The 25,109-nt window shown below is 38.3% G+C and overlaps 3 protein-coding genes across 3 annotated transcripts; 2 read left to right on the top strand and 1 right to left on the bottom strand.

Annotated features, from left to right (window-relative positions):
- The first annotated feature begins 309 nt into the window (after window positions 1-309).
- LOC121800264 lies at window positions 310-5,163 on the top strand. Its single transcript, XM_042199836.1, has 9 exons — window positions 310-586; window positions 682-799; window positions 1,619-1,746; window positions 2,299-2,438; window positions 2,550-2,618; window positions 2,725-2,863; window positions 3,029-3,091; window positions 3,175-3,218; window positions 3,757-5,163. The coding sequence occupies exons 1-9, from the start codon at window positions 460-462 to the stop codon at window positions 3,841-3,843; spliced, it is 915 nt and encodes a 304-aa protein (XP_042055770.1). The 5' UTR covers window positions 310-459; the 3' UTR covers window positions 3,844-5,163.
- A 2,375-nt stretch (window positions 5,164-7,538) lies between these two features.
- LOC121800112 (probable DEAD-box ATP-dependent RNA helicase 48) lies at window positions 7,539-11,867 on the bottom strand. Its single transcript, XM_042199678.1, has 10 exons — window positions 10,821-11,867; window positions 10,608-10,714; window positions 9,760-9,815; window positions 9,452-9,676; window positions 9,164-9,370; window positions 8,987-9,073; window positions 8,797-8,892; window positions 8,482-8,697; window positions 8,122-8,304; window positions 7,539-7,970 (listed from the first exon to the last, which is right to left on the bottom strand). Exons 1-10 carry the CDS (start codon window positions 11,861-11,863, stop codon window positions 7,740-7,742), a joined length of 2,451 nt encoding a protein of 816 aa, XP_042055612.1. The 5' UTR covers window positions 11,864-11,867; the 3' UTR covers window positions 7,539-7,739.
- An 11,102-nt stretch (window positions 11,868-22,969) lies between these two features.
- Window positions 22,970-24,718, top strand: LOC121799677 (LIM domain-containing protein WLIM2a-like). Its single transcript, XM_042199115.1, has 5 exons — window positions 22,970-23,139; window positions 23,772-23,880; window positions 23,974-23,993; window positions 24,100-24,189; window positions 24,440-24,718. Exons 1-5 carry the CDS (start codon window positions 22,999-23,001, stop codon window positions 24,704-24,706), a joined length of 627 nt encoding a protein of 208 aa, XP_042055049.1. The 5' UTR covers window positions 22,970-22,998; the 3' UTR covers window positions 24,707-24,718.
- The last annotated feature ends 391 nt before the right edge of the window (window positions 24,719-25,109 follow it).

Here is a 25,109-nt window from a genome sequence, read left to right as displayed (position 1 = left end):
GTTTATTTGGTTATTCGGCCTATGCTCTTCTGGTAAATATAACAAAATTTAAGTAATAAACAATTATCTACTTTCTTATATACTTATAAATTTATAACTATAAGAGCAACCTACAAGGAGATAGCTTGTCACGATAAATAATTATTTTTATGGAATCGATCAACTTAATTTAATTTGATAACTTGTAACATAAAATATAAAAATAATAGTGGTATCATAAATATGATAACTTGTAAATTAAAAAATTGATAAAAATAACTAAAATTATCATATATCATCAATCTATGCCATTTGATTTTGGTGCAAAATTATGGAATTAGTTGAAATGGAAATGGCGCCTTCCAATAAAATAACCGTTTTATTCAGTCCACCCATTTCCAATTACAACCGCAATCCTTCATCCTCAACGATTTGAGGTTTTGAGAGAGAGAGAGAGAGAGCTACTGAATAGGAGCTGAAATGCAGGTTCTGAGCCAGATTTTCTCTCCTCGCACCCTTCCTTCCCGCCGAGGAAATCGATCGGAAACCCTAGGAATTGCAGCTTCGCAATCGAGATTGAAGCGGAATTATACTCGGAGCAGCGGCGGTGAGAAATTGAATATGCTCTCTATACTATTTGAAGATTCTGTGTTTTGCTGCATTCATGATTGAATATTGCCGGTTTGAAAATTGTGCATTCAGTTTCCTCGTTCGTCGACAGGAGGGGGAGTTTGAGCGATTGTGCTGTAAATAGAAGGAGGAATGTAGTAGTTTCAGCTGTAGAAGAAGGAATCTCGGGTGCTGGTGCGCAGAGAAAGAGGTTAGAATGCTTATTTATACTTTTATGCTGGATTTGGTTCTGTTATCGACTTATTTCTCATGGTAATTTATTGAACTTTGTGATGAAAGTACATTCGCTCCCAGTAATAGTGATGAAAAATAAGAAATAAAAGACAAACGAAGCATGTTTTGTGAAAATGAAAACTCAAAATCTTTAATGTGGACTTTCAAGTGATCAAAAAATGCAGTGAATACATGTGAAAAGAAGTCCACAGCTGCTGAAATTCGCAAATATTACATGTGTAAGTTTAGTTATGTTCCCCTGCTTCAAATATAACTGTTTGAAAAGTTATGATAAAGAGGAATTTAAAATTTTAGGAGATATGCAAGAACTTAGATAACCAAGGGTAGTAGATGAAAATTTCCCCAAGTGAGATGTATCAAAACGGATAACATGGTGGTAAATAAAACATGTGTTTTATTTTCATAGATATAATACGTGCATTAAACATTTATCTCGTGTGTTATATTTTGAGAATGGAACACTTTTACACATCAGTTATCATGATTGGAACTTGCATATCATTTTGTGTGAGGAATTCATTTGGAAGCTTCACTGTCAAAATTATGATTTGTCGATATACCAAGTAACTGCACTCCGCCAGTATTGACATTCACCCATAAGTGGGCAAAATGCTCCATTTAGTGCTGCAGCACCTATGACTGACTCATCATAATCAAAGTTGTCATGACTACCAAGTCATATTAGTAGTTTCTTCCTGCACTACTATTTTTTGAAATTAAACCTTCTTTCTTATAAGAATGAATAACTACATCCTTCATATACTGCTCCTTGCAGAAAAGTGGTTGAACATATATGCCTAGTCAAAGCAAAGGACGATTTGTCGGAAGAGGAAGAGAAAGACATGCTGGATTTTCTTTACACGACTCAATATCAAATGCGAGGCATTGTTGCCATGTCATTAGGTAATATTTTTAGTGATCAATAAATCATTAACTGCAAATCCGTTTGAGAGTATCTTATAGTAACACAAACATATTTAAGCCATTCAGTTTTCTTATCAGTTTATGCAGCATTATTATTATACCAAGAATTTGACCAAATTTTGATTTTGAATGATATCTTATTCTCGTTACTTTCATGTGAGATGCTAAAAACTGAATATTAGAGGTCCAGAAAATGTTTTATGTGGTGACTTTTAACTACTTTGCTGAAAAGTATGTTTCATGAAAGTTAAACAGCAGTTTGTTGCCACAATTTCTGATGCCATTCTCTGTCTGCTGGTATTTAGAGGAGAATGGTTGTCATATTTCATGTTTGTTAGACAATATGAACATATTGCAGTTATTTTATTATGTCTATGTGAATTCAATTTCAGTAGGTCTCAGTGTCCTTCTCTGGCTTGTGTACTATTTATAAAATTTTCCCAAGTTTAAACACGAAACATTGCATCTGCTCCGTACAGGTTCTGTTATACGAACCGTTGTCATCTTTCTCTGAAGTTCTATCTTTTGTAGGATGCATATGTGATCAAAATCCTGAGCAATTCACCCATGCCATATTTATGCGTTTCCAGACGAAAGAGGACCTTGCCAAATTCTACGAGAACACCTTCTATACAACAGTTCTCAAGGAACATGTGATGCCTTACTGCCATGTATGCTTAACATGTAAACACCAATATCTCAAATCCATTTGTTCATTTGAAGTCCCTGCTGACAACATATCTTATCTCACGTTCTCTAATCTAAGAGATTTTTGTTCCCAGGGGTTTATAAATTTTGATTTTGAGTCCGAAGTAGAAGATGATATCCTGCCAATCTTCCGGAAGGGAGAGGTCAGAAGCCGTATTTACACTCATCTCTTGAAACAAATTCTGAGATTAGAGTACCTGCTTTCAGTGTTCCTACTTCAAGTAATTCTATGTGTAATTTTACTGATAGGAGTTCAACTACGGTGTCGAGCTAATGATACTTGTGGAATTTAGTCAGAGTTCTCTGGGTGGGCATGCTGAAGATGCAATTACTTCTCTAGCAAACTTGACAGTGGATTTTCCTTCTCTGATTGTTCAAGCTACTAAAGGTGTATTATAAGACTTATATCTTTGTTAGCTTCTTGAAAAATGGAATCAATCAGTATGTCCTAGCTCATATAACTAACTAAATCAACTTCTCAGAGCCGTTGACGTTACTTGCATTACTTTTCTGGTCTAATTCATTATCATGCTGCAACGGTGCTTTTGTGCAGGTGCAAATTTGAAAAAGGATAATATAGAGTATACTCACGGGGTAGTAGTGAGGTTTCGGTCAGGTCAATTACATCTCCTTCTCAGCACAAACTCAAAAGCAATTTTATGACTTGCAAATTTCTAACCATTGTTATTACTTATACAGTGGAGGCCTTCAAGATCTTCATGAGCAGTTCGGAATACAATACTGTGAGGAACTATCTATATTCTTCATGTCTTGTTGAACTTAGAATAACTGTTCTTTTCTTCACTACCTAACTATTACACACCCATAATGAGAGTTAAAACTCAGTCCTGGATTTTGTTCGAATGTTGTTGTGAGCTTTCATAAAATGCTTATGAGCCCCGTGAGCAAAAGACAACATGGAAAGATGAAGTATGAGAGATAATGATACAGATCAATTTTCTGTATAGTTTGTTATGTTATGCAATGAAGAGCTATGTGTCTTGGTTGGGACGGTAGTTAAGGCTAGCCATAACAACTAACTGTTCGTCTATTATTCAGATTATACTATCAATTTGCTTTCTATCTTTGTTCCTCTCTCTGTTCTGTGTGTGTTTTCTGCACTGTCCAGCCACTTATCCGGTCTCCACCGCTTTATCTCTACCAGATAACCTTCCTAAGCTACTTTCTGATAAAGTGAAAAAGATGATATTCCTGATCAATATTTCTATTTCTTGTCATCTCCAATGTAACAACTTTATGATTCTTGGTGCCTGATAACAGATCTGGGAATCCAAATTCGTGCCGTTCATTCGAAAGGCTCTATGTTTGCATTTTTCAGTAGATCCTGTTGGCAAAGAGCTTATGTAGCAAGGTCAGTCTCCTTCACTCTTCAGAGCATCCACAACGCGGATACTCGAAATACTATGGATTGTCACTATAATATTTTTGAAGCATTATATTTGTGCTGATTTTATAATAATTAGCCTTGGCTTGCCTAATGGTTTGATGGGTTTTGATTTGGCACCAAAATATTTTTGCATTTTCTATATGTTTTTGTCTTTTACTTTGTTAATGCAAGCCATAGTAGTGTACATAAATAGGTTTTTCACTAATTATTTCATAAATAGGAGATGCATGATGCCTAATGCAAGTCAAGTTATGGACCCACTTATATAGTTTATTATACACTAATTTTAGTTTCCAACTAGATTCCACATCTGTAATATGCCACCGTTTGACTCTCACAAGAAACATTGAATGTTGTAATTTCACTATTTTTTAATTTCCAAACCATCACCCCTAGTAACTATCTAACCAGAATTAACAAATCAAACAACTAGTTACACCCAATTATTCATACCATTGATAAATGTATCTGATTCAGTTCTGAAATTTGTGTTGATTGTTAGTTTTGCAAAATTATTCCTTTCAATCCCACCAATTGTTATTGCCTATTATCATCATACTGAACTACTATAAAACAAAAAACATCATGAAAATCAACATATAGACAAAAATAAAGGTCTATCCCAAAATCACTGCAAACGAAAAGCAATTAAGAAACACGAAAAAGAGGTAAATTGAGAGAGTGGTCGCACATCAACAACCTTAATAACAATTTGAAAATTTTAATAACTCCCATTACATTAGTTTGCTATTATCATATTATCAAGGTAATTAACTGTCTGCAACTATATGAGAGCCATTTCTTTATTCGATGCATGTTGTAACAAACCTAGTTTGATTCAAAGGTTTGATTTTCAGTTTGTTTTGATTATAATTAATAAACAATAAAAATCACTATTTAATTTTGAAAATATGAACAAGAAACTTAGTTAACCCTTATTTTCTCTCAATTATATGAAAACCTCCAAAACATCAAAGCTACCCATAAAACGATACAAATCAATAAATAACATGAAAAAATAATGATTGAATCTTCATTTCTTGAACTAAGAATGGTAGCAATGGTTCAAACAAATTAAATCAACTATACATGCTAGTATAATAATTCAAGACAACTTTTGTTCTTAGCTAGTTTACAAAACAATAAAATAAATAATATTATACTACTATTTTGTATATCAACATCTCTACATGAAGAAATTAAAGAAAATCCTCAAAAACACAACTATAATCTCTACAAAAACTTTCTTATCTGAACTTCTGCAAGAAACCAATTAAAGATCAGTTGTGGAGAGGATTCGGCCCTCCCGGAGTTTCTCGATCCGAGGAGCCGTAAATTGATTCATCTTCTTTCCTTCTTGATCTTGTCGGACTTGCTGCCGGAAAATGCCATGATAACGTTGAAAGAGATCTTGATGATGAAGAATCTTCCACCGTTGATTCGGCAGGGAATTCTCGACAATCAGAAAGGCGGCCGATGGCGAGGAAGATCAGAATGATCAACAGAAATGGGGTTTTGGGAGAATGGTTTTTCATAATATAACAAAATTTTGAAGAAGAGAGACAAAATGGGAGAGATATGTGAGAAAATGTGTTGTTATGATTAAATAGGTCAAATGATTTTAAGTGTAATGACTGAATTGCCCCCATGATAGTTTGTGAAGAAGATGGGTTGTTGATTTAGAGGGGTTTATTTGTAGCTATTTCTAGTGAGTATTGACCAAGTTGTGGTTATTGACTTTTCTTAAATAGTTTAATCTAATTGCTATATTTGATGTATAGTAGTAGTATATGTGAATGAGTGATGCCAAACCACCATATCATTGACTGTTCATGCAAGATTTTTTAAGAGATTTTAAACAATTATTTTAATAGAACAATTAAAGTAGTATTTTGAAATTAATTGTAATTATTAATTTTTGTTTACTAAAATAAATACTATGTGTGATTAATAATGATGTGATGACTGCATAATTATATTGATACGAGAAGTGTATGTATACCTGGTTTAGTGTGAAGGCAAGAAAAAGATAGTCACACAAAATATTATCAATTCCCAACACTTTCTTGTGATGATCAAGAATAGAAAATTTAATTGTGGGTGGTTGACAAATTGAACAAGAACTTAGCTTAATACTTTTGTGTGAATTGAACCAAAGTATTATTATTTTGACATGTATCTTATGAAATTAAAAAATTACTCTAGGTTTAATTTGAATGCATGTTTTGAAGTGTCAAATCTTTAAGGGCTCTTTTGTTTTCCATGATGGTCTAACATATGTTACAATATTGTAAACTCCAATATCATGTTTAGGGTTGGAGTTAGTAATCACATACATTTGTTTGTTTGTACAGACACATATCCCACGTTTGTAAACACTCTGTTTGGCATGAGGTAGCCAAACTTTAGATACACACATGAATTCACGAATTTTTCCTCATTAATTTTTCATAATTCCCAGATTGTCCTCATTCCTCATTATGAACAAATTTGTGTAATCTGAAATAGTCCATCATGTTGAACCTCACCTAATCCATAGGTTAATTCAAGCTCCCCATTATGAACAAATTTTCCGACAACAAACTTAAACTAGAAAATACCAAACTGACTTCAATCCCATCAATTTAAAATACAGCATCAAATCAATTCAATTAGGTGAAAAAATACAAATAATCACACCCCATACACATATCAAAACCTGCAATCGTCCATAAGGAACAAATCGTGAAGGCGATGGGTGGTCAACGGGGAAAAATTCCATATCTTATTTACAAAATCACAGGCGTACACGAATCGCAATATAATCTTCTGTGTGGGTTATGAAAAACATTGCCTCTTCTGTGTGAGTTATGAAAAATATTTGAAGATTACAATGGATGGAGAATTGAAGGTCGTTTGTCGGTAGTGGATGGAGATGGAGTAAATGAAAGGGGTGTTAAAGTCATTAGTTGTTGGAAGTCCAATTCATTAAATTGTTGATGTTGGACAATCGTAGCTTTGGGTAGAGTTAGAGTTATCTATATTTTGGCAATAAGAATCGCCAACAGTGTCGGGTTTTGGTTTACAAAACCAGGTTGCGTGGAATGCTAACATGGCAAACAAACATGGAAATTATGGTAGATAAGGAGGGCCTATGACTAACATAGAAAACAAACGAGCCATAAAGACATGGGTAGTTTGACTTGTAACAAGGAGAATCATTTTAGAAATTAAAGTATTTGTAGTACTACTACTACTACTTATATAATAGTATAAGAATTGATTGTTAATTAAAGTATTTGTAGTACTACTACTACTTATATAATAGTATAAGAAATGATTGTTAATAGTAAAGTGTCATGTGCCGACATAGTAGTGATGCACATGATATATTAAGTGTTGATAATAAATTATTAGGGGCATTGAATGTCCATATATATAATATGCAAGTGGTCTACCCACAATAAATTAATTGTTTCCACAGAACTATTTATTAGTAGACATTAAAATTAGAGGTATTTCTTATGCTTTACGGCATTCAATACTATAATTGAATGTTGAAGGAGAAGTGGAAATATCTATGCAGCCACGTCACATTTCTTGTTTGATTACAATAATTTCCAGATAAAGGTCGGCTTCAATGGTCACTTTCAACAACAAAATTTGGCCAATCCCAAAACTAAAAAATGGTTGATTATATTATAACTTTTACATTTTCTTTCAATTGTCCCAATGTGGCAGACAAAAAAAATAATGTGGATAAAATGTTAGACTCCTTAAATAACATCGTTTAGTCTTTAATTTTTACACATGTACACGCCATGTCAATAAATTTAGACATCGGAAATTTTCATTAGGTAGGACGAAAAGTGCGGAGCTACTTTCGCATTTGAATGCCAGGGATGCCTTTCAACCCCATCTTCACCGCAGTTTTCCGAAAGAGTGCAGGCGGATTCTCCAGGCCGATGGATGCTGCAAATTGGTTCGCCAACTCCACCAGCGTTGTTTTGTCCCTGCCAATGGCGTTGATCGAGTTGTAATAACCAAGCCACGCGTGATAAGCTGCTTCTTTGATGCTAGTGTCAATCTGGTCCATTTTCTCCTGTATCTGCATTTTTCGTGTTCAACAAACAAATCTTTACCAATAGGAAATGACAAGACAACATCGAATAAGAAATGTGTCACGACTGAGAGAGGATTTGTTTGCTTAGGTTGCACAACGGGAAATTTAACGAATTATTGAGAAGAGGTCGCCATACCTTCAGCATCGCATCAGGGTCTAGTTCGGGTGAAGGGAGTTTCTTGAGAGGAAGATCCTTTATATCATCTAGGAAGAATTGTTCCCATGGCGCAAGCAACAGGCATCCCTCGCCATCCTTCCCTTGTCGGCCTGTTCGTCCGAGTCTGTGAATGTATTGGCCTCGATCTGGAGGAATGCCTACCTGAATGTAACATATTCGATTTTTTCAGCATAAATGATTATATTGGTGATGTTCATTCAACAGCAGCAAAGCTAAGAACATAACTAACCAGACGGGAAGCGTTCTAAGTTAAAGAGCTACAAATCCCGATCAAGTAGAGTTCGGGAACATGTACAAAAAAATACGAGTAATCATCACCTGAATGACTAGCGTAACATCAGGATAGTTCAACCCTCGTGCAGAGACATCAGAAGTGACCAGAATGGCTTGTTTGGCATCTTTGAATTCTTCAGAGACCCGAGCACGATAGAGCGGAGGCTTTCTGGAGTGCAGCTCTTTCACGTTCAGTTTCATCTCCCGCAGAAGGGAGAACACGAGCGATGTCATCATTGCAGTTCCACAGAAAACAATAATCTAACGAGTCATAAAACAATCCATAAGAACCGGAACAGAGTTTTTCCAAGTATTCTTACGACAAAAGCGACAGCAGCAGCAGCAGCAGCAGCAACCTACCTTGTACTCGGGCACTTGAGATATATGGCTTTTTATCAGATGGTGCACTATCGGAATATGCTGGTCGTGGTGTGCAATGAGATAAAATTGTTTAACCTGCTTAAGAAGTGGCAGGTCAGCAAGCTCGTTTTCTAGCAAACTGCATACAATGAGAAGAGCAAGACAGGGATAAAGAGGAACAAAATTATACATTTGCGTTCGTCTCCACGGATTCAAGCCCCAGCGTATTTATATAAACATGCTCCCTTTTCAGAACAAGCTGGGATATTCGTCGGACCTGAAGTTGTGAAATGGGGACACTGTAAGCAAGAAGATTAAATCTACGACAGTGGACTCCAGCGAACGACAAATAAGTTAAAATATAAACCTCCTTTGGGACTGTAGCCGAAAAGAGCAACGACTGCCTCTTGCGAGGCAAACAATCAACTATTTTCTCCATATCCTTACGAAACCCTAGGTCAAGCAAGCGGTCAGCCTCATCAAGTACGAGCATCTCCAGTCCCATCAGGTGCACGGAGATGGCAGATTTGTTCTCTATGTGATCCAGCAATCTACCCGGAGTTGCAACTAGAATCTGCAATCATCAATACTTACCATACAAATATCAGAAAACACAACTAGTTTAGGAAAAAGAATGAATTGTGTGCTTACGTACGTGGCATGGATCTGATTCAAGGCGTCTCTGGTCATCTTTGAAGCGCGTCCCTCCAACTAACGTTAGCACACCTAAGCCGTCATGGTGCTTGAGGAGTACATTTGCCTCAGCAGCTATTTGACTCGCTAGTTCTCGGGCGGGGCAGAGGATAAGAACATATATGGGTGGCACCCGCTGATTAGTGCTCTTACTAGTTGCCTTCAACACTGTTTCAATAGCAGGAAGCTGTGTGTGTTTAGCAAACAAATGAGCACAATAAAAAGTGAAGCCAAGAACAAAATGAAAAACGGATAAGTGTAGGGATATACCAAAAATGCAATACTCTTGCCCGTTCCAGCCCTAGCTTTGACTAAAGCATCATTACCTGTGAACAAGAGCAGTCATTTTCTCTGGTTATCAGAAACAAGCAAAGAATTCGATTTTAGAACTGAAGAAAGAGGTGTATTATACTTTTCTCTACAGAAAAGAAGAAAAAGATTCAAGGGCTCCTTTTGCATCATTCTCTCTATCAAAATCTAATTATCTGAGACAATATCCTATTCTTGCAACTAATTGCCCGAATACATCCAAGTTCGGCATGTTGCCTAAATCCAGACAGTATCCATCCACAACCAGCAGAGTTACTGCATGCTTAATCAGAAATGTAAATTATAGATCTAACATTTCATTCAAGATGAAGTTTGTGATATTGTTCAATATATAGAGGAGTTCACCATACTCTAATATTCGAAAAGCAAGAACAGACTGATAAAGCTCTAAGTAGCAAGCAAGAACTATCCACATCAAATTATCTGGGAAACCAATATCCTAATCTTGCAAGTGATTGCCCGAATAAAGTCCAAATTCGGCATGTTTCTGAAATCCATATCAACAACCGGCAGAGTCACTGCAGCAATGCATATGAGTATAACCGTTTATGCTTGATCAGAAAACTAAATTACATATATAATATTTCTCTGAAGATAGGGTTTGTGATATTGCTCAATATATAGAGGATTTCACCATACTCTAATTACTTGAAAAGCAAGAACAAAATGACAACGCTCGAAGTAGCAAGCAAAAAATACATGACTATAAGATCTGAAGCAACAAGTTGACTTTAAAGCTATGCATTCTTTTTATAGACCGAAATCAATAGTGTAGACATGACCACAACCTTCAAGGCACGCAGAGAGAGTCGTCTCTTGCACCGTGGTCATTCGCACGTAACCAGCCTCAGTAAGCGCTTTGACAGTCAACGGAGATATATCACACTCATCGAACCTGAACAAAGACCAATCCACATCTATCATTTCAAATCAATTAAACCAATACACATCTACAAAACAGAAATAACAAGATTCGATTTCAAAAATACAGCCCCTCCAACCTTTTAGCACTCAGTAGTGATTCCTCCTCATCTTTCGCCTCTTCCTGCATGCTCTTCCACTGTCTCATCTCCTCCCTAATCGTCTCAACCTCCTGAGACAAATCAATCTCATCCTCCAACAATTCCAATGGCACACGCTTTGTTCTCTTCACATCATAGTTCCCTAATGCAGCACTACTGCCCGTAATCTTCCTGTCACCCCCCATTTCCATATCATCCTCATCATTGTCATCACTATCATCATCATCCGAATTCACTCCCCTCCCTCTGAACCTAGGCCACTTCAACCTTTTGGCATCCGAGCCACCTTTAGCTGCAGATTTTTCACCAATTTTCACAAAATTCAACCTCTTACTCTTCGTACGCGCAGCATCTACATAATAGAAACGATTCGAATTAAACACATTGCTCACTCCAATCAAACCTCCAACCCTACAATTTCCAACTAAATCCAATCCATTGTTCATCTTCCCGAAATGCTCGTAAGTAGAAAACCGCCTCGGTTTAGCTACACCAACACCAACATTCCCTAAAAATTCCCTCTTTTGAACATTCTCACCGCCATTTGAGCTCGACCTCTCCGCAATCAATTTCTTCAAATCAATAGGCTCGTCTAAAGATCTGCTTTTCCCTTTCCCCATCTTATTCACCGGAGCTTTCAACGGGCCATCGTTCTCGTTCCATAAATCCTCTGCTCCTTCCTTCATGAACCGATCAGCTAGAGCCTTGATGTGCTCATCGGGAGTCATCGGGCCGTAATTGAGCTGGTTTTGATCGGGCTTTTCGGGCCGGGAACTAGGATTTTCAGCCGCGGCGACACTGGCCCGGATTTGGGAGCGGACTCTAGCTTGATAGAGCTGCTTTTCTTGATCGAGAAGACGCATCTCTTTCTCTCGGGCTTTCTTCTCGTGCAGGCGCTTCCACTGCCACTTGTTGATCCCGCCGGGAAACGTCCGAGGGCCGCCGCCCATGCGGCGGAGGAATGTGAGGCGATGGTGCAGCGATTTCGAGTGAGTTTGGAGAAAAATTGAGGCGAATTGCATTTTTCTAAATTTGGGGAAAATGTTTGCTCAGGGTTTAGGGTTTAAGAATTAAGAGCATCCACAACCGTGCTCTTGCCAGCGGCACGGTTGTGGGCCCGGGCGGTACTATTCATGTCTGCTCTCTGGCAAGAGCACAACACCCACAACTGTGCTCTTCCGCAAGGACGAGCACAATTAATATAAAATTCAATTAAACAATAACATTTCCATAATATTAAAATCCATTTAAAAACCATAATAAATATTACAAATTACAAATAAAATTTAAAAATACATAATTAAAATCCTAAAAATTAAAAATTACATAATTAAACTCCTTAAAATTAAAAATTACATAATTAAAATCCTAAAAATTAAAAATTACATAATTAAATTCCTAATAAGACTACGCATCCGGCGGGATCAACCCTAATTGTTTTTGGAGACCTTTTATCATGGTCTCGTGTGTTTCAAGTTGCGTGGGGGTCATAGATGACCTATCGGCCATATTGAGTTGGCTTAAGAGCATCCACAGCGAGTTGTTCGGGGGTGGAGGTGGCACATAGGGAGCGGGAGCGGCTTCGGGAGTGGCTTCGGGAGTCGAGCCGCGACGACGGTTGGCCGCCGCCTTCTTCCTTCCTTGGGGGCGGCGTTGGGAACCGCTCGGTCCGGCGTCGGGGCTACCCAAGTTAGCTCCGGCGAGTTGGCTAGCCACTTCTTCCGAGCCGGAGTCGGATAGGGCTACCGACCTTGATCGTTTGGAGGAGCCGCTAGAGGAGGATGTTATGCCTCCCTTATACTTCGGGTGCGTCCGCGTCTCCTGCCAAACGTTAAGATATTTGAACGACTTACCGTTCATGGATTGGTATGTGCTCAGCGCGGCGGTGATGATGTCGACCTCGCTTCGGCCGCTCCCGGCATTTCGGGACTCCTGTTTGAAATAGCCGTTAAACTTGCCAATTTCTTCGTTGGCTCGGCCGATGCAGTTGCACACCATACTCTCGTTGCGCTCGATCGTTCCGGGCGGCCGGTTTGCATTGTACCGGCTAGAGACGCGCCACCAAAAGTGATCGCCGGATTGGTTCGTTCCAACCACCGCATCTTCGGAGATTTCCAAGTACGCCTTGAACAATCTTTCCATCTCCGCCGGTGAGTACGGTGTGCGGACACCGGCGCGAGATGGAGGAATTGGCATTTGGGAAGGGGCGCGATGCCTAGGCTCCGGTGTCCACCCGTAGCGCCCTTCGGAGGCACCTTGGTCGTCGATTGGGTATGGAATGTAGCCACCCGGAACGGCCGAATCTTGGGTTTCAGGAGGGGCCGAATATTCCGTTTCCGGACTAGGAAACGGTTGTGAACCGAACCATTCGGGGTTCCAACCGTGGGAGCCCGAAAGGTTATCGTCTTGGCCGGACATAGTGATGTTGTAGGGTATGAGAGAATGAAGATGAAAATGGATATGAGAGAATGGAGATGAGAATGGATATTGGAGAATGATGATGAGAGTTGTGTAGTTTGATGTGAATTTTTGGGGTGAAATTGGGGGTATTTATAGATGAAAGTGTGTATTTTTTGGGTAAAAAAATGAAATTTTTTTTAAAAAAGGTGTAAAAAACGGTTATAAACGGATATATTTTTTTGGGGAAGTGAATTTTTTTTTTTATTTTTTATCGGGTTTTTTAATAAAAAACCGATTTTTTTAAAAAATATATATAAAAATGTTTAAATGCAACGGTCGAGCCGTTGACGAATGGGAGCGCGCCACGTGTGCGTCCGCTGGCACGGACGTGCTCGATACATCGAGCAGCGCCGTGCCAGTGGCGCGAGCGCAGCGGCGGCGGATGGCGTCCGTGCCAGCGGCGCGGACGGCGGTGGCGACGGACGCCACCGCTGCGCATGCTCTAAGAGCATCCACAACCGTGCTCTTGCCAGCGAGACGGTTGTGGGCCCGACGCCACTATTTCTGTCTGCTCTCTGACAAGAGCACAACACCCGCAAAGACGAGCACAATTCAATTTAAAATTCAATTAAACAAAAACATTTCCATTATATTAAAATTCATTAAAAAACCACAATAAATATTACAAATTACAAATAAAATAAAAAAGACATAATTAAAATCCTAAAAATTAAAAATTACATAATTAAACTTCTAAAAATTAAAAATTACATAATTAAAAGCTAAAAATACCACCGTGGACGACTACTCATTCGGCGACACTACCCCCAATTGTCTTTGGAGGCCCAATATCATGGCCTCGTGCGATCGAAGTTGCGAGGGGTCATAATGGACCTATCGGCCATATTGAGTTGGGCCAAAAGCTGCCACAACGAGTTGGTGGGGGGTGGAGGTGGCTCATATGGAACTGGAGCATCGGCGGTTGCAGCCGCGGCTCGACGGCGGTTGGCCGCCGCCTTCTTCCTTCCTTGCGGTCGGCGTTGGGAACCGCTCGGGACGGCGTCGGGGCTACTCAATCGCCATGGCCGGACATTGTTATGGTGTAGGAGTGGAAGAAAGATTGAGAATGAATATGGGAGAATGAAGATGAGAATTGTGTAGTTTGGTGTGAATTTTTGGATGTGAAAGTGAGGGTATTTATAGATGAAAATGTGTATTTTTGGGGGAAAAAATAAAAAAAAAATAAAAAGTGGTAAAAAACGGATATATTTTTTTTGGGAAGTGAATTTTTTTTATCGGTTTTTTTAATTAAAAACCGATTTTTAATATAAAAAATTTCAAAGCCGTTGCCCAATCGCGTGCCGCCACGTCGCCTGCTCGCTGGCATGGACGTGCTCTTCGCAGCGGCACGGACGGACGAACGCCGTCCGTCCACCGCTGCGCATGCTCTAAGAGTTGCAGAAAATTTTCTCTAATTTTTAATCCTCCGTAAATTTGATATTATCATTTTTTAAGTTTAAGATTAAGATTAATATTTATACTTTGATTAATACATTGATTGAATGATATCGTATTTAAACTTTTATACATACCAAAGTGCTTGCATACACTTTTCTATTACTTATTATTTATATGTTGAGTTTAGTTGAGTTTACTTCTAAAAAACATGAATTTTATATATGGTAGCACCACAGGTTAATACAGTGTCTCGTACGTTAATTTGATTGATGAAATAGAGAATGTATTAGTCTCTTGTCTTGTTAGCCGTCGTTTTAATTTTGAACAATCTTCGTATAAGTCTGAGTTTTTTTTAAAAAAAAATACCAGTATTATGGATTAAGTAAGTATTGTGAATATTGGGGCTAGCTGACACTCTTTCTATCTTGTAAAATACTTGAAATTTTAGAGACGTATAAGTTTTAAGTGTGATAATGTTTCATAATAGTTATGAACTAAGTTTGTAGGACTAACGAAAATGACAAAAAAAAGAGTATATTTTGAAGACGTTTCCATTTCCATTAGTCTAACCAATATATAAATCATTTTTTTCCAACCTTTCGATCTTCCCATTCATTCCCTGTGAAGCCTTCGACCGCCAACTCTTTCCATTCTACTGACGAATTTTCTACTGCATAAATCTCGTTACAAAATTTGTACTAGTTTTAAATTTTATTTTTCGTGCAATCAGATTAATTATTTGTATTATTTAAAAAAAATCGGATTTTCTATTTTTTTCAATTTGTGATACTATTAGATTAAATATAATTACGACTGAAAGAACTGAATCGAACTGAAAATAGAAAATCGATCGAATCATAAAGTTCTTAATCGAATTATAATTCATTTAGTTTTCCATTCGGTTATTCAAATTACGAATATTTTGGTCACGGATAGCTTACTCTATCATTGGGTGCACTATGGTCAATAACTGAAATCCAGTAAAAAATCAAAGCAAATCTCAACCGTTGGATCCTTAGATTGGATAGTTGTGATAATAATATGTGAGTTACATTATTACACTAAAAGCATTACATTATTAGTCGAGCTACATTATTAGACTGCACAATCTACATTATTACACTAAAACACGTTACATTATTAGTCGATCTACATTATTAGATTACACAATCTACATTATAAGATGACACATGACATTAATCTAACGATTACATCACAAGATCCAATGACTAAGATTTGCTTTAATTTTTTACAGAATTTCTTATTAATCTGATCACATCCGTGTCTATCTATACTCAACTTTTTCTCAAGGAGACACAATCCCATGTCAAAATTTCTTCTCAATCAAATCCCTATTCCTTTTATCTCATTATTAGACCAATTTAGTCAAACATTGTATAGTTGTGGCAGCATATATAAATACAGGTCTAAAATCCATAAATTCTAAATCACAAAACAATTGTTTTACAAGTTTTATAAGAGAATTGCAAGAGAGAGAGAATGAAGCCGGAGGTGGTCGTCGTTGTCGTCGCGACGTTGATGATGTTGGTGATGACGTCACAGCTGCAACAAGTCGAAGGGTTCATAAACATTGCTCTTGATCCATGCACTCAAGAAGCTTGCAAGGAAGCATGCATCAATATTTTGAAGGATAAATACAAGGATTCTCATTGCTATGGTCGAGACCGATTTTGTACGTGTATTAATTGATATGTATTCAAATGTACAATAATCCATAAGTCTTGATTATCAAATAATGGGTTAATAAAGTGATGAATCTGCGAATTTCCGATGTTTGTAAATGCTGGTAGAGAATAAATATCACGACACGGAAATTTACGTGGTTCGATTTACTGAGGTAAATCTACGTCCACGGGGAGAAATGGGGGCAGGTTTGTATTGCTTGATCTGAGAATTACAGCTTACAACACAGACTTGCTATATGATTATTTTCTCTCTAGAGAGCTTTACCGAAGTTAACAGAAGATCCCCTATCTATCTGACCTAGGTTCTATTTATATTTTGAACCAAGATCGTGGCATGCAGCATTTATTAGGTAGTGGATGTCGTGGAGATCGTGGCGACCTTGCATGGGTCCACTATCCTGCCTGAGTTAATGACTGCTTGACACCACTAAATAGATTGTGGGTGTAGTGGAGGTCGTGGAGGCCTTTCATGAGTCCACTAACTCCTAGTTCGGTCGAATGCTGAGACCGAACTACTGAATTATTGCCGAGCAGCTTTTGCCGATCTGAGAGTAGAGCTTGATGCCGACCTGAGAGCAGAGCTTGATTAGTTGGCTTTTACCGAGCTATAGGCTAGGGCCGAACTCTTTGGTTGTGCCGAACTGAACTCTTGGCCGAACTGAACTCTTTCTTGGGCTTTGGGCTAGCCGAGCTGTCCCTGCTATTGGGCTTGTTTAGTTCGTACTCCATCACTACCCCCCCCGAAAAAGCGAAGTGAATCACTTCGGCATTCTGGATAAGGATACGGGGGAGGCTGAAGCCGAAGTAGATAAGGAGAAGGAAGCTGAACCTCACCGAGAAGGTGGAGACGAAGCTGGCGAAGTATGATTTCGTCTCCTTTCTGTTAGTTTGGTTTCTTCCTTTATGTAAAATGGCCTTGAAGTAAACTTCTTTGACCGGACTAGGTCCTTGGTCTGATGAAATAAACATCTTTGACCGAACTCGTCTTTGGTCTGATGAAATAAACATCTTTGACCGGACTCGTCTTTGGTCTGATGAAATAAACATCTTTGTCCGGACTTGGCTTGTCGGTCTGATGAAATAAACATCTTTGTCCGGACTTGGCTTGTCGGTCTGATGAAATAAACATCTTTGTCCGGACTTGGCTTGTCGGTCTGATGAAATAAACATCTTTGTCCGGACTTGGCTTGTCGGTCTGATGAAATAAACATCTTTGTCCGGACTTGGCTTGTCGGTCTGATGAAATAAACATCTTTGTCCGGACTTGGCTTGTCGGTCTGATGAAATAAACATCTTTGTCCGGACTTGGCTTGTCGGTCTGATGAAATAAACATCTTTGTCCGGACTTGGCTTGTCGGTCTGATGAAATAAACATCTTTGTCCGGACTTGGCTTGTCGGTCTGATGAAATAAACATCTTTGTCCGGACTTGGCTTGTCGGTCTGATGAAATAAACATCTTTGACCGGACTTGGTTTGTCGGTCTGATGAAATAAACATCTTTGACCGGACTTGGTTTGTGTTCTAATTTGGCGATTTTTGTTGCCGGGATCGAACTTTCCCTTGTCCTAATTCGGCGAATTTTATCGCGTGGATCGGACTTTCCTAGTTAACCGAAGTGGTCTTATGCAGTAAACCTCTTTGACTAGACTTGGTCGTCCTTGGTCTTATGAGGTAAACTTCTTTGACCGAACTTGGTCGTCCTAATTCGGCGAGTTTTATCGCATGGATTGGACTTTCCCTTGTCCTAATTCAGGCAAGTTTTATCGCGAGAATCGGACTTTTGTTGCAGTTCGTTTCAGACGAAGTGCTTGATTCTTAAGCAGAATTGTGGTCTTGTATCCTCTTTAGAAGCTTTGACACACAATCTTTGGCTTGTTGCAGCTCGTTTCGGACGAACTGCTTGTTTAAGCTGAATTGTGGTTTTGTATCCTCTTTAGAAGCTTTGACGCACAATCGTTGGCTCGTTGCAGCTCGTTTCGGACGAACTGCTTGTTTAAGCTGAATTGTGGTCTTGTATCCTCTTTAGAAGCTTTGACGCACAATCGTTGGCTTGTTGCAGCTCGTTTCGGACGAACTGCTTGTTTAAGCTGAATTGTGGTCTTGTATCTTCTGTAGAAGCTTTGACGCACAATCGTTGGCTCGTTGCAGCTCGTTTCGGACGAACTGCTTGTTTAAGCTGAATTGTGGTCTTGTATCCTCTTTAGAAGCTTTGACTCACAATCGTTGGCTTGTATATGTTCTAAGAAGGGGATCAGCCTTCGAAGAACAAGATACCTCAGTTATATTTGTAAGAGACGACACTCACAGACAGACACAACGCACGTAGAGACAAGAACAAGTAAAAAACAAAGAAAACACATAAGACTGACTGAACTGTCTCTTACAAATGGAACTTTTTGAGGTTGGAAATATGCCATGCTCGGGGCGTTTATTCTCCTGACTTGAGAGTCAATTTATAAGACCCTTTGCCGAGGACTTCTGACACCCGATATGGAAATTTTTGATGGTGGGTTAGAGTTTGCCCAGCTTTTCTGCTCGGCCGACTTCGTTGTTTCTCAAGATGAGATCTCCCACTTGAAGTTGCAGCTTCTTCACCCTTTGGTTGTAATACCGGGCTACTTGCTCCTTGTACTTGGCTGCTTTTATGCAGGCCAGTTCTCTTCTTTCTTCGGCAAGATCTAGCTCGGCTCTCAGTCCGTCCTCCTTCAGTTCTGCTGAGAAGAAGTTTAGAGTTCGGAAACTGGGTATGCCGATCTCAACCGGAATTACGGCTTCAGGGACGATTTAGTCTTCCCGGCAGGGAAAACATCAATGGTCAGGATTACTCCATCATATTGTTGCTCGTCATCGTCTTCGGGATCCTGTTGCCTTTTCGGATTCTGAGGAAAGCAGCTCGTACCCCTCTGCTTTTTGTTTTTTGTTTTTCGGCTGCTTGCTTTGGTATTTTTTTAGCGTTCCTGTTTTCACAAGAACATCAATACCTGCAGCCAAATTTCGGCACTCCTCGGTATCGTGACCGTGGGTTTGATGAAAAGAGCAATATGCATCAAGACTTCGGCGTGTGGCCGATTTCGTCATCCGTTTTGGTTTTTCGAACATTTCGGAATGTAGTTCGAAAATTTCCGCTCTTGACTTGTTCAATGGTACGAACTGAGCGGGTGGCGTCTCAGGATTGAGACGTGGTCCCAATCTACTTCGTACCGGTGCCCTCTGAATTCTTTCAAAAGGAGTTCGGCGAGGAAGAACATGTCGGGGGTGAGGATTCTCTCTCCTGGAGGACACGTCACTACTGCGGTAGTGACTTTCATGTCTGAAGGAGGAGGGAGAATCCCCCGTTTTCTTCTCCGGCTGCTGGCTTTTTTGCAGGAAGGCTAAGAACTCCTCCTGCTTCTCGGCCAAAAACAGCTTGACAACCTCATTTAAATCGGGCTGCTGGGAAGATTCTGTGCGATGACTCCTGGAGTGGCTTGCTCCTTCGTGAGAACTGGAAGTAGATGTCTCCCGAGGCCGTTTTTCAGACCTGCGAGCTAGACTTACTTCCTCACGGTTGTCACGGACAGAATTATGGGTATTACGTGATCTGGAACGCATTTTTTTGGTGGAGGAGGATCAAAAACTCGCTTTATCACAAATTTGGTTCTGAGCTTCCCACAGACGGCGCCAGTGATGAATCTGCGAATTTCCGATGTTTGTAAATGCTGGTAGAGAATAAATATCACGACACGGAAATTTACGTGGTTCGATTTACTGAGGTAAATCTACGTCCACGGGGAGAAATGGGGGCAGGTTTGTATTGCTTGATCTGAGAATTACAGCTTACAACACAGACTTGCTATATGATTATTTTCTCTCTAGAGAGCTTTACCGAAGTTAACAGAAGATCCCCTATCTATCTGACCTAGGTTCTATTTATATTTTGAACCAAGATCGTGGCATGCAGCATTTATTAGGTAGTGGATGTCGTGGAGATCGTGGCGACCTTGCATGGGTCCACTATCCTGCCTGAGTTAATGACTGCTTGACACCACTAAATAGATTGTGGGTGTAGTGGAGGTCGTGGAGGCCTTTCATGAGTCCACTAACTCCTAGTTCGGTCGAATGCTGAGACCGAACTACTGAATTATTGCCGAGCAGCTTTTGCCGATCTGAGAGTAGAGCTTGATGCCGACCTGAGAGCAGAGCTTGATTAGTTGGCTTTTACCGAGCTATAGGCTAGGGCCGAACTCTTTGGTTGTGCCGAACTGAACTCTTGGCCGAACTGAACTCTTTCTTGGGCTTTGGGCTAGCCGAGCTGTCCCTGCTATTGGGCTTGTTTAGTTCGTACTCCATCATAAAGGTTGGTTTAATTTGATTGATTTATATGATTTCGGTGTATTGGTGGATTTCGGGGTTGGTTGAGTCTAATTTTTTCTTAGGGTCAGTTGAAATCGAAATGGTTATCTCGGATCCAATGACCTTTAATTTGAATAAGTCGATGCCAAATGATATTGTTTAAGATATTTTAACAAAAAATTACATCGTGGAGTTATGTTTTTACCTATTAGAAATGAGTCACTCATCCCTTAATAGGCCTTATAAAGGGATGGTTATCCATACTTTTATAGGTGAGCTAGGATCGTTACCAAGTCGATGTGGGACAAGATATTAAGAATTTTAACATTACCAGTAGTTAAAATATAGACATCAAACCAATTATTCTACTCATGGATCCGCCCGTACTTGGTTTTTGGTAAGAATATAACATTTATTTTTAAAAACAAGGTTGGATTGAAAAATGTTTGTTGAAGTTAATTATTTATTTGATTTGGCTGTATCTAATATTTAATCTAATACGATAAATTTATTTTGCAATCGCAACCTATAATTTTGAAACCTATGAAAGAGATACTCCATTTGCCCCACAAAAATAGAGATTCTGCTAATGATATGAATTTTAAATGGGAAACTAATATAACAAAAATGCTAATAGTTGAAGTATGCAAAAATTAATATAGACTCGTTTTATGGAGAAGATAAAAATAAGATAGATATGCTAAAAATAAAGGGATAACTGTCTTAAAAATCATAAACTTTTGCCATTTTCCGATTTTTCCCACAACCTTTCATTGTAGCATACAAAGTCATAAACTTAGTCGGAGTGTGTGAATTTCCCTTTCGACCTGACCCATGAATTTTCCGACTGAAATAACGCGGACGTGGCATGTCTTAGTTCTTAGGTGGAATACGCCGGAAATTTATAAAACTACATCGTTGTATACATACAAAACGGCGTCGTTTTATAAATGAAAAACCTTCAATTACATCAAATCCCCAAATTAAACCCGAATTGGGGATTAAAACCTTCAATTTCAATTTCAGCCTCTCCCGTCGCGAAATCTAGCTTCAGCTTGGTAGGCAATATCAACTCCTTCAGATTGGAATCCATATCGAGGTAATTAGTGATTCAATTAGCAATTCTCAATCCCCCGTCGCGAATTCGAGCTCCATTGTTTGAAGATGCAAAAATGATTCTCGTTTATGGTTTTGAAATGTGAGATTCTGGGTTCAATTTTGGAACGTGAGATTCTGGGTTCAATTTCTGGGTTCAACAAGGAGCTGACACTTAGGTTCGCCGCCATTCAGGTGTTGGAGAAGCCCTACGATCGTGCTCGTTTCTGACTTTGTTCACACCGTCACCGGTCAAGCCGTCGCCGCTGAAGTTGAAGTCGTCGTCACCATCGCTGAGTATTTCCGATTGGAGTGATTGGGAGTGAGATAGAGAAAAGAAGGCTAATTTTGGTGAATAAGGTGAAATGTAGGGTAAAATTTGGGGGGGAAATTTGGAAGTGAAATAGAATTTTATGTTTAGTCAGCAGCCACGTAGGATTAAAACGACACGTCACCTAGTTTTTAACCGGAAAACCCGAAATGGGAAAACGGCGCACTCCGACTAAGTTTATGACTTTGTATGCTACAATGAAAGGTTGTGGGAAAAACCGAAAAATGACGAAAGTTTATGACTTTTAAGGCAGTTATCCCAAAAATAAATTAGTACTAGTAATTAGTTGTGATAAAAATGAGATTGATACGACAATGAATGTTTGGTTGATAGTATTGAAAAACCAACATACATGTGTATTTGCTAATCTTGATTATTTCGTAAATTAAGCTATAAAATCAAGAAAATAATTCCTCATGAACAAACACGAGCATCGACACCAAGTAAAGATTATAGTACTCCTATAATTTACAATTTTATACTCAAAATTTTAACTTAATAAGTAATTTTTTTATTATTATTTGCAGTAATAATAACTTTGAACAAAAACGTTCAAGTTTTTAATTAGATTCAAACATATGACGCGAAACGAGCCTAAAACCTCTAGTATCCACTGATTAATTTAGAAGCCAAAATAATTTGATTTCTCTCAAACTCTGTTACATAAATATAGCCCTTAATAGTAGGTCCAAATTCACCAGAGCCATCATTTCCCCTACTTTAAATTTCAGCCTATAACTCACCTTTAAAATCTGCTTAAAATGATCATTTTCTAAAACACCAATTTATTCATATGTAGAAATTATTTCATCAAAGAAAAATCAAATTAAATTTATGATGTCGTCTAACTATGGCACGACGCAGAAATGCCACACTTGTGAAAAAGTTGTGCATGTTGCTGAAATGGTTTCTGCCGATGGAGTTCCCTATCACAAGAATTGCTTCAAATGCGACACTTGCAACGGGCGTCTCGCTGTATGTGTTGTGTTATTTTTGCTGTGTATTCCGTTTTTACATAATTTATAAAAGTAAGCTACTTAAAAAAAAACTTTTTCCCTTCGAGTTTTCATAAGAGAATGGATCGTATTTTCTTTTTAAAAAATGAGGTACATTTTATAAGATGATAAGAATATGCCACAATATTCCATTCTGGTTCTATATTTGTTCGAAGAAAATGCTTAGCCAATTCCATGCGTCTAACCAAAAAATCCTTTCTTCTTCCAACCTTTCGATCTTCCCATTCATTCCCCGTGGAGCCTTCTACCGCCAACTCTTTCCATTCTACCAACGATTTTTCTAGAATACTGCATAAATCTCGTTACAAAAATTGTACTAGGTTTTTTTAATTTTATTTTTCGTGCAATCAGATTAATTATTAGTATTATATTAAAAAAATTATTCATGCAGTTAATTTAATTTTATTGAAACAAATATAAAAATAAAATGAGACAAATAACATTATGATAATGAGTTATATTAACTCCACTTCATATGTGCTTGTTTCATGGGAAAGGGGGAAATTCCCAACCATCTTTTTTCTTTTGTAATAATTAATTTTCCAGAAAAACTAACATCATCAAATTCATATTAATTTGAAAAAATTACAGATAAGCAACTACTCTACTGTGGATGGGAAGCTCTATTGCAAGCCTCACTTTGAACAACTCTTCAGAGAAACAGGCAGCTTAACTACTAGGAAATTTAACTCAAGCTTAAGTCAGTTTTTAAACCCTACATATTCAAATTTGGATACATAATTCATCAGATTATAATAATTCTTACATTATATTTTATTTCGTTTCTGATCAGGTGGCAAATATGCAGAACTGGTAACCCTATGGTTTTATTTACCATAATTTTTTTTAAGATAAAGTGGATGGGAATTTTTGTTGAAATTTGAGACTTATAATAAATTTGATTTGATTATATGTATAGGGCAGGAGTCCTAGTAAATTGTCATCCATGTTTTCTGGCACGTTAGACAAATGTTCAGTTTGTAAAAAAACTGTATACCCACTTGAGAAGGTATGTTACATAACCTACACTATAGTATCTAATGTAATTTTATTACCAATTTTTGACTTTGAACATTTTTATTTTCGTCAAAGAAAAATGGCAAATTACATCCATTGATATGTTTTACCCCGTGAATTTAAGACTAAGTCTCATAGTACTTCTTTTTTTTTTAAATATAGCTATAAATTATTAATGTGATAAGTATAATTATAACATCTATCAATATTTTTTCTGCGTACGTTCATGTACATGCGTGCAGGTGACCGTGGAGGGAGAGTTCTTCCACAAGCAATGCTTTAGGTGTGCCCATGGAGGGTGCAACCTAACAATGTCGTCTTATGCGGCTCTCGACGGCATCGTTTACTGCAAGCCTCACTTTGCTCAACTCTTCAAGGAGAAGGGCAGCTACTCACATCTCACTAAGACTACTTCACTCAAGAAAAACGCACCCCCTGCAGATCTCGATTTGCCCGAAAATGAACCCGATTCCACGGAAGAACCTGCACCCGATCAAGAAGAGACATAGACACACACACGCACTCAAATAGTACCTATTTTTCCTGCAAAATTAGAAGTGATACATACCTATGTGTTAGTTTTTGTAGCATTGGAACTATATAACTAAATGCATGGTGTTGTGGTTGTTAATGTAGAATTAATGTCGATCAAGCATATTATTTTGCTTATTTTGCTTATACTATATAGAAAACATGCGACTGCAAAGGCACATTTTGCATCATGTTTGTTGATGTCATAAATAAAAATTCGTACTAAAATACACAACATTAATTTTTTGACAACTTTTGGTAAGATAATACTCCATAATCCATCCATTTTAAATTTTAGGTCATGCAATTGAACAAGAAAGGGACTCATCTTAATTAATCTCAAGCTCACTTTCTTCGGTTATCATTTTTCAATTTTTTTCC

The sequence above is a fragment of the Salvia splendens genome, chromosome 4, assembly GCF_004379255.2.
Source record: "Salvia splendens isolate huo1 chromosome 4, SspV2, whole genome shotgun sequence".
Lineage (NCBI taxonomy): Eukaryota > Viridiplantae > Streptophyta > Magnoliopsida > Lamiales > Lamiaceae > Salvia > Salvia splendens.
Note: the sequence above shows the minus strand (reverse complement) of the source record. Positions and strands in the feature narration are given on the sequence as shown.

What these genes read in the sequence shown, in the direction of transcription:
- LOC121800264 (XM_042199836.1), top strand. Translation starts at nt 460, where the DNA reads ATGCAGGTTCTGAGCCAGATTTTCTCTCCTCGCACCCTTCCTTCCCGC. An exon ending in GCTGGTGCGCAGAGAAAGAG is followed by an intron (nt 800 to 1,618) that starts GTTAGAATGCTT and finishes TGCTCCTTGCAG; the next exon opens with AAAAGTGGTTGAACATATAT. An exon ending in AGTAGTGAGGTTTCGGTCAG is followed by an intron (nt 3,092 to 3,174) that starts GTCAATTACATC and finishes TTACTTATACAG; the next exon opens with TGGAGGCCTTCAAGATCTTC.
- LOC121800112 (XM_042199678.1), bottom strand. Translation starts at nt 11,863, where the DNA reads ATGCAATTCGCCTCAATTTTTCTCCAAACTCACTCGAAATCGCTGCAC. An exon ending in TCACTACTGAGTGCTAAAAG is followed by an intron (nt 10,715 to 10,820) that starts GTTGGAGGGGCT and finishes GTCTTTGTTCAG; the next exon opens with GTTCGATGAGTGTGATATAT. An exon ending in CCGTGGAGACGAACGCAAAT is followed by an intron (nt 8,893 to 8,986) that starts GTATAATTTTGT and finishes CTTCTTAAGCAG; the next exon opens with GTTAAACAATTTTATCTCAT.
- LOC121799677 (XM_042199115.1), top strand. Translation starts at nt 22,999, where the DNA reads ATGATGTCGTCTAACTATGGCACGACGCAGAAATGCCACACTTGTGAA. An exon ending in GAAATTTAACTCAAGCTTAA is followed by an intron (nt 23,881 to 23,973) that starts GTCAGTTTTTAA and finishes GTTTCTGATCAG; the next exon opens with GTGGCAAATATGCAGAACTG. An exon ending in GTGGCAAATATGCAGAACTG is followed by an intron (nt 23,994 to 24,099) that starts GTAACCCTATGG and finishes TTATATGTATAG; the next exon opens with GGCAGGAGTCCTAGTAAATT.